General features: G+C 47.5%; 3 protein-coding genes across 3 annotated transcripts; 1 reads left to right on the forward strand and 2 right to left on the reverse strand.

Annotated features, from left to right (window-relative positions):
* Window positions 1–1,725: 1,725 nt before the first annotated feature.
* Window positions 1,726–3,156, reverse strand: BHQ10_002699 (uncharacterized protein; the record flags this gene model as incomplete). Its single annotated transcript, XM_040874873.1, has 1 exon — window positions 1,726–3,156. One exon carries the CDS (start codon window positions 3,154–3,156, stop codon window positions 1,726–1,728), a length of 1,431 nt encoding a protein of 476 aa, XP_040731204.1.
* Window positions 3,157–4,491: 1,335 nt separating this feature from the next.
* Window positions 4,492–5,877, forward strand: BHQ10_002700 (uncharacterized protein; the record flags this gene model as incomplete). The annotated part of the gene is made up of 1 exon (XM_040874876.1): window positions 4,492–5,877. One exon carries the CDS (start codon window positions 4,492–4,494, stop codon window positions 5,875–5,877), a length of 1,386 nt encoding a protein of 461 aa, XP_040731205.1.
* Window positions 5,878–6,084: 207 nt separating this feature from the next.
* BHQ10_002701 (uncharacterized protein) lies at window positions 6,085–6,739 on the reverse strand (the record flags this gene model as incomplete). Its single annotated transcript, XM_040874877.1, has 3 exons — window positions 6,085–6,417; window positions 6,483–6,631; window positions 6,733–6,739. The coding sequence occupies 3 exons, from the start codon at window positions 6,737–6,739 to the stop codon at window positions 6,085–6,087; spliced, it is 489 nt and encodes a 162-aa protein (XP_040731206.1).
* Window positions 6,740–8,510: the final 1,771 nt, after the last annotated feature.

Genomic DNA, 8,510 nt, shown 5'->3' on the forward strand with positions numbered 1-8,510 from the left:
ACAGTGCCATGAAAAATGTGTTAACACCCCCCATATCCGACCGCTACCCGAAGCTTAATAATATAGTGATAAACCACCCGTGCCGTAAGGGCTTTTAGGGGGTTCAGAGGGCACCCATGCCGCTAAGCCCGCACCTAATAGCTTCATTTTCCTCGGCAGAATACCCGGCGGTGTGGAAATTTCGGATACGGGGGGTGTTAACACATTTTTCATCCCACTGTATATGATCGAGCAAAGGAGCGCCCCTGGTATCGTATTGGATGGCGACTGGGTGTTGTCTTTGCGAGGATGTGAGATTGGAATATAGTGTGTTCGAGCGACGGAGCGCTTCAGGTATCGACATGCTTCGTCTTCATCAAAATCGACGTCAATCTACCCACTATTCAGTCCACCGACCAACAAGACTCCAGATCATCAGCCAAGTCCGTCCGATTCATCAGATGTATTGAGCAGCCTTCTTCCCCTTCAAGCTCCTCGGACCGTCGCCAGAGTCGCCAAATTGGCGCGATTCTTCGAATGCAACCAAATGAATTCCAATCATCAACATATCGAGTCCGTCTGTGGTCCGGTATATCAAATTCGCCAAACTCATGGCACTGCTTCTCAAGATTATCACTAACGTGAATTTAGTCGATGTTTTAGTCTGTCAAAATGATCTAAAATCCACCGAGATCGTCGATTTTATCAGTCAAGATGTTCTTGGTATAGATGTCAATAACTGATCATGAACTGATTTAGACCTTTGTTTCGCTGAAGTTCGTTCTGGAGAAGGGGATAACTGACTTTTTTTGTATTCACTCCTCCCAGCGCAGCGACCCCATCAGAAATATGCCTACTATAAAATATAACTCAGCGCGTCATTGAAGCTAAGGTGATCATCATGGCTATCATCCTGCATTGAGCTTTGGGAAAATAGAGCCCGAGATAGGATTAAGGGAAAACATCTGAAGACGGATCCAATCCTAATATGAAATTGACTAATTTACCCTTTTGATAGCTCACAGATCACTCCACAACACGTCGATATAAACCCGGTTTCGGAACCTCATGGATTCAGACAGACAGACAACTCGATACATACAATGTTGCTAATCACTTCTTCCTTTCCCATCCGTATGAGATACTATTTAGGGTTGGCCTGGAGCAAATCTACCAATTCGACGATATATAGAATTCGTGCTTATAAATAGGCTCTCCACATAGGGCAGTTAGACCGCCCCAGCTCACTATCCTATGCTTAGTGATACGGGATATAGCTAAATCAACACAAACCTTCTCACAGCTCTGGCTGATTAGGGAGTAACGGCCCAGGCCAGCGCCAACTACATCATTCATGTCATTTGATAATTGAGAATATAAGATAGTAGTTGTTGTTTGACACGCTTTGCGAAACTATGTTAATCGAAAATCAAACTCGTTCATTGCCGCAATCTAGGCCTTTTGCTCCTGACACTGGTTCTGGATATTCAACAGATAATCTTTATTGAGCTTTTGATAGTCCCAGCTCGGTGCTGGTCTTGTCGACAATGCGTCGACGAGGTATGTTGATGTGGCTCCTATATAGGCATCAAATTGGACCCGACTATCAACTCCAGGACTATTATAAGAGCGAGCCGTGCATGGCTGAAGGAAGGATGTGCATATACGAGTGCAGATACAAGCTAAATACATCGACAGTCTGAGATAACAACATAGTATTGAAATATATCGTACTCAGTCTGTACCTCACCAAACACGCCTAGAATGTCCACCCGTGAACTCGAATGCGTATGCAGTATAGTTTGTGCGTTGATCAATGGGAATCACCAAGTTGTTACCGGAGTAGGAGTAGTTAGAAACTCCGAGATCAACGGGCCCATACGTCGGAACGTAGTGACCGTTCCCATTGAATGCGAGAGTTCTGATACTGACAGATCCTTGCTGTGGCAACCCAACTTCAGTCAAGTTCTCAACGGTAACGGTCCAGTTACCCGTGGCGGTTTGACCCCCAGCAAGTATGCGCACCACGTCGTCGACTGTCGCATAGACGTCAAACTGCAGGTTTACACTACCGGTCGTATTGAGGCGACAGCCAGTCATGTTCTGATAGTAATATTCATACACGGAATATTCAGGTCCAGGCATGTAGTCTGTCGCTGCGTAGTTGAAAGGATCTGACTTGGTCAGTAGATTTGCCATGAGATCGTGCAGTGTATTTCCGCTCTGCCAATTACCACGAAGGCCTTGGACCTCGTATCGTTCTAACCTTGAGATCCAGAACGCTGCACCAGATGGAATCTGCTCTTCATACGATGCATATTCGTTGATGACTTGAGGCCGATTGGGAATTCCATAAGAACGCAGTAATGCCTGGACAGAGGGATAAGTGTTAGTGAGATCATATGACGATTGCCATGGGCCAATTCCGGGTCCTGCCTCGAGGTGATAGGCAATTTGATCAGGAATGGTATCATTTCCAGCAATCTGCGATAACCAACTAGTCCACCAGATGTCGGGATTATACGGAGATGCAGACAGGGTTGGCCCCGATATCTTCACGCCGTCAAATGCAGAATTGGCGCGGATCAACTTATGGGTGCGAATGTAGAGGTCAATCCACTGCTGCATGCTTCGTGCCCAAAACCAGGAACCATCCGGCTCGTTCCAGATGTCCCAGACCAGGCCCTCGAGGGCATCGTTTGCAGCGAGGTCTGACATCAAAGTGGTCACAAAGTTGTCGTAATCAGTCCAATCGCCATTGTCACCGGGCCAAACGGTAGACGAGTTGGCTTGGTCAGTACCCCAAACGTCATGGGGGAGCAGAATAAAACCCGCGTTGAATTCACGGCACGTTTTGTAATCAGTCAAGGTTGAATTGAGCCGGCCATAGTAGTCTGTCAGACCCCAGATCCATCCCCGACTCGGTGCCCCTTCCTGAGCACCCCCGGCACGGCCGTAGTTGAATCCGATGTTCTCATAGAAATGCGATGGTATCTGGCCAAAGGTGTCTGGAATACCGTAGATGAACCCTGAAGCAACGTGCTGCGATGGCCCTTTACGCACAACGAGATCGACATAAGTAGCGTTCTCCGTATCGCTCCTTACCGTAAGCAAAGGTTCTGCAGTGGACAAGCTGACGAGAAGCGCCAGGAGCAATTGATACATAGGAGACTTCATGATGGTTGGAGAAATATGCATCCACCTCTTTGTTCCAACGTTGTTTTTCCAAGGTTGACTGTGCACTGTAGTCGAGAAGACGTTTTTTTTCGAATTACATTTCCAGTATTGTACAATGCCCTTACTTATAGGCTCTCACATCGCACCTTTCCCCTCGAGGCCTGATCAAATCGAGTGGATAAACGTGTGATATTACTGCACCCTACCTAATACGAATCAAGTAATTTTCCGTGGAATCAGTGATCTGTGATTCATATTTCGACTAACCTCGCTTCGTAGGTAGCTCTAGGTATACTTGATCCTTTCAATCGCAGATCACCCGTGTTCCTCGATTGACCGTATACCGGTACGTCTAGATGATTGGAGAACGCAACTTTGGGGCCCCGCAATATCCCGTAGCAGTAGATAGGCCTACTCTGATAATTCGTCTCTTCGTCTCTATGCTCCGTGCTCGTGAAACCCTCTACGCTACTCTCCCCTTGCCCCCGCATCTCCTTAAGTTCCCTCCGCAGGAAGAAAGCCCTATAGAGAGAAGCCGCCAGGAGGTCAATTTTGGTTAAAACCTCGCCATGATGACTCCGTAGCTCCGGAGTTGCTTCTTTGGTCTATTAGAAATTTTCTGGGGCATGGTGATGTTCAGGCTAAATTCGAACGGAATCTTGAAGAAGATTCAATTCGAGATCCGTTTGGCGATGTTTTTTTCTAAGTGGCCCCTACCCCATCGGGAGAGGCGTTTCCCCGCAGGAATGAGAGCCACAACTAGTTCAACTCAGATTGAAAGCTCGGCCACGATAACCCCATGATACCCACATAGCTCTTCACGAGCTCCTCCCGCCTAACACAGAATTCTTTCACATGGTTTTTTGGGAGACTGAGAGAACGCAAAAGTCAGCAGGACACTACTATAGACGCCATCTGAGTATTCTGAAGCTTGTAATCAGGCTGAATCCAAAATTACCGTCGAAAAGATCCTCCGAGAATGTTCACTCGAGCTCGATTTAGCGACGCTTCTCAAAAAGTTTGAATTCTTGGTGACAAGACATGGAGAAATAGTTAGGTGAAAACGTACAGGCAATGACCCAGTTGAGTCTCTAGCATAACGGCTAAAATTTTTCTTCCAAGTCAGATGTCGGAAGTTTGAGGATAATAATCACTAGGTACGTACCCTGGTGATGAAGTATATAAGTTTCGGTTCAATCCCAGAAAAATGCTTTGACCGTTCCCTACCTACCCATCCACTCACTAAGTCTCAAGCCAGTGCCCTATTTGGAAAGAAGCGTACGGGGAGCTTCGAATCTTGGTAGTTCCTACTACCACTACTGTATAGTCGACACCATGCCACGTTTTTCGAGTCTGCGTGACTTCTCACTGTTGTGCCTCGGCCTGGCGCTTCTGCACACACGCAGCTTTGTGATGGCTGTCAATCCCATCATTCAGACGCGTTTTACCGCCGATCCAGCCCCAATGGTGTGGAATGATACAGTCTACATATTTTGCGACCATGATCAGCCGGGAGCAGCTACCGGCTTCAACATGATCGATTGGCGGCTTTACAGCACGACTGACATGGTTAACTATGTCGATCTTGGAAGTCCTCTTGCGCTCACTGCTTTCTCTTGGGCTTCTTACAATGCTTGGGCACCGCAAACAATCGAGCGAAACGGGAAATTCTATATGTACGTAGCCGCTGGGCAGTCAAACGGCAACATGGCTGTTGGAGTTGCTGTCAGCGACACCATCGAAGGTCCATACACGGATCCAATCGGGAAACCCTTGGTCGCAACCTCGACTGGCAACATCGATCCAACCGTGTTTATCGACGATGACGGCCAGGCCTACCTCTACACCGGAAATCCTGTTCTGTATTACGTCAAGCTGAATGAAGACATGATCAGCTACTCCGGAGTTGTCCAGAATGTCTCCTTGACAACCCAAGGCTTCGGTGCTCGACCAAATTTCTTGTATAATGCTGAAAAGCCAACGACCTTTGAGGAAGGCCCTTGGTTCTACAAGCGCAATGGTCTCTACTATCTGATGTATGCCGCTGATTGCTGTCCGGAAGACATTCGCTACTCGACGTCGAATGGCCCTACGGGACCATGGCAATATCAAGGTCTGATTATGGGCGAGCAAGGTGGTTGTCTGGGTAATCATGCTGGTGTCATTGACTACAAAAATAAGTCGTACTTCTTCTACCATAATCAAGGAAACTCTGGCGGCGGCCAATACGATCGCTCGGTTTGCGTCGAGCAGTTCGAGTACCTGTCCAACGGCCTGTTTCCCACGATCGAAATGACCTATACTGGAGCGCCTCAAATTGGAACGTTGAATCCATATCAACGCGTGGAAGCCGAGACGATGGCAGACTCTTTCGGCGTCCAAACACAGCCTTGCAGTTTAGGAACCCAGAATATTGATGCGTTAGAGGACGGTTATTGGCTCATGGTTCAAGGAGTTAACTTCGGACGGGGATCGGGTGCGCGCAACTGGACCGCGTCAGTAGCTTCAAACACGAACGGTGGAACGATAGAGTTGAGGATAGGAAGTCTTACTGGCACACTTATTGGATCGTTGACAGTCCCAAGTACTGGAGGATGGCAGAACTGGCAGACGCTCTCCACCTCAGTGAGCGGTGCCACTGGTGTGCAAAACCTCTACCTGGTCTTTAGAGGAGAACCGGGCTTCCTGTTCAATGTTGACTGGTGGTCATTTTCAAAGTAACGGGCCTTTTACTAGCAGTCTCTTACGAGATCCGCTTTAGGTGGGTTTGTTTGTGTGTGCATGTATGTGTTATAGCCGACTTGTAACTACATGGGATCGATAGTGAAAAGATCATTGGTGCATTGTCAAATCTAATCTACATAAAAACTTGAAGTCGGAGGTCGAAAAAAAAAAAAGAAAAAAAAGAAAAAACAAAACAATGAAAAATTACTTTTTTGCTGCAAAAGCAGCACTCTTAAGCCGTTTCATCTCTTTTTTCAACTCAGCTATCTTCGCAGGAGCAGCAGCAATCGCGCGCTCTGTTTCTTCCACACGCTTTTTGTAATACTCCAATGCGTGCTTATCATCAGCAAGTTGAATTTGACGAGTCTTCCACTCATCCTCACGTTTTGCCGCAAGCTCGAACAGCTCTGCTTTGGTGCGCAGATGTACTCCCGACAAACGAGAGGGAGCAGGGGCAGGAGCAGGAGCAGGAGCGGCGGCGGCGGCGGCGGCGAGAGTGGGAGCGGGGTCAGGGGCGGAGGCAGGAGCAGCAGTAGACTATCAAACAAATAAGTTAGCATCGACTTTAGTAGTTTGGCAAAAGGTGAAGATGTAGTACTTACTTCAGATTCGTTTTTTTTTAGCTTCTTGCCAGTACGGGGGGGCTCTTGGGATGGTGAACGCCATCTGCGCTTCTTGAGACCGGAGGACTCAGGAGCCGGGGGAGAAGACACATCGGCGGCGGGCGCGGCGGCGTCAGACATCGGAATTTCTGGAGCCATAAATCATTAGCCAGTGTCACAAGTGATGGATCATCATGGATCGAAAGGAGATGTGAACGAGATGTGAGATGATGGAAGAGGTTAGACTTACCAGTCATGGCGACGAGGAGGAGGCAGGAGGCAGGGGGCAGGGGGCAGGCAGACTTCTATTCGAAAAAAAAAATTTTATCGAATGATTGAGATGGTGGTCAAAGGAGAAAGAGAAGGCGAGGGGGACGATTTCCCAAGTAGATATAGACGAAGGGCTTCAGCATCGAATCACCTGGCTCCCCAGATCACCTCCTCGAGTTGACCAATAGGAAACAAGGATCAAGAAACAGTCCCTAGATCTGACGCGACTGTCTTCAGATCAGTCGGAAGACATCAACCGCCTCGCTTAGATCCCTAAATTGTAGAGCTCGCTTATCAGGAGCTGTCAACCACGCGGCAACTGACACTTTGAATCATACAGATCATACGGAGAGCACGTGCAAATCACCTGTTGAATCATACAGGTCATACAAATCATACAGAGAATTGGTAAAAATCACAAGGTTCTGGTAGAAATTGGGGCATGCCGATTACATGCCTGAATCCTCAGCCTTCTTCATTTCCGCCATCTATTAATATGCCTTTGAATGGCTATGGACTCGACGTTTACATATGTCCATGTCGCCGTCCAAGGTTCTTCCACTCTGATTCTCACGCATTTCTTGAAATGGAATGCCCGAATTTTAGCAGAAGGCCACCTTTATTTGTGCTATATCTGTGCTATATCTTACTTTAAAACTTGTGATTAGTTCAGTGATTTCCTCCTGTTTCTTAACTCCATCAAGCTCCAATTTCTGGCCTCTATTTGACCCAGGTCTTGCTATTATATTTCACCCTTGTTGCCGATAACTTCCACCTGTCTCCTTTGATTCTCCACGCCTTTTCTTCAGCAAATTATCTATTTAGTAGGTTCGTACTAGCAACAACCCCTATCCTCCTTCGTGGAACTTACCGTGCCTTTATTAGTTCTCGAACGGTCAGCTAGCTTCATTTTTTATCCATCAGAACAATGGTAGGCCCGAAGATGAACAGATGGATAGCAGAAAGACGTCTCATCGTCGGCGAACAGGAACCTATTTACACAGGGATCGGATGGGAAAATGGTAAAGGTGCTGACCCAGATATGGAAGTCTATCGGATAGAGGCTCTCTCAGGTATGTACTCGTTCGATTCCCAAATTCTGATGACAATACTGCTAACACTAATCACATAGATACTTTTGCAGTTGCAAAATTGCTCCTTGATATTTTTGAAAAGTACAGACAGGGCGACTATATTAGAGAGTTAATCAGTCAGCTCGAGCACTCGTTACAAGCCGCCCACCAAGCTAACAAGCTGGAAGTTTCCCAAGACCGCATCACAGTGAAGTTATCGTTTCACTGACATAACACCTAGGAGCCCGTCAGGAACTCGTTCGTATGCCAGCGATATCGGCCAGATTATCCCGCTTGGAAAAACAAAGGAGGTTCGCAGGACGCTCGGTCAAGGAAATGCTGGAAACGTGGGTCACATTGGCCATACAATTTCTTGTAGATCCTTTTTGCACGGCTTACTAGCCAAAGCCAAAGGTAGTGAGACTGGAACAAGCTGCACCAAAAGCGTCTTCATCACTACCTCCCGTCCAAGCTACGCTTTACACAATATCCCAGTCTCACAGACTCTTTTTTTCGATTGGTCGAATCGGGTTGCTCCGAACTGATCTGACGACAATCACATCAGATTCAAAGGCGAAGAGCTACCTGGACAGCTGAAAACCTATGGTGAGCCCCTCTAGGGAGTCCTCTGTAGTAAGGCCCGTAGCCCCCTTATGGTGAGCCACCGTAGTGACCCCCCATGGCG

This window comes from Talaromyces amestolkiae (assembly GCF_001896365.1).
Source record: "Talaromyces amestolkiae strain CIB chromosome Unknown scaffold4.1, whole genome shotgun sequence".
Classification (NCBI taxonomy): Eukaryota; Fungi; Ascomycota; class Eurotiomycetes; order Eurotiales; family Trichocomaceae; genus Talaromyces; species Talaromyces amestolkiae.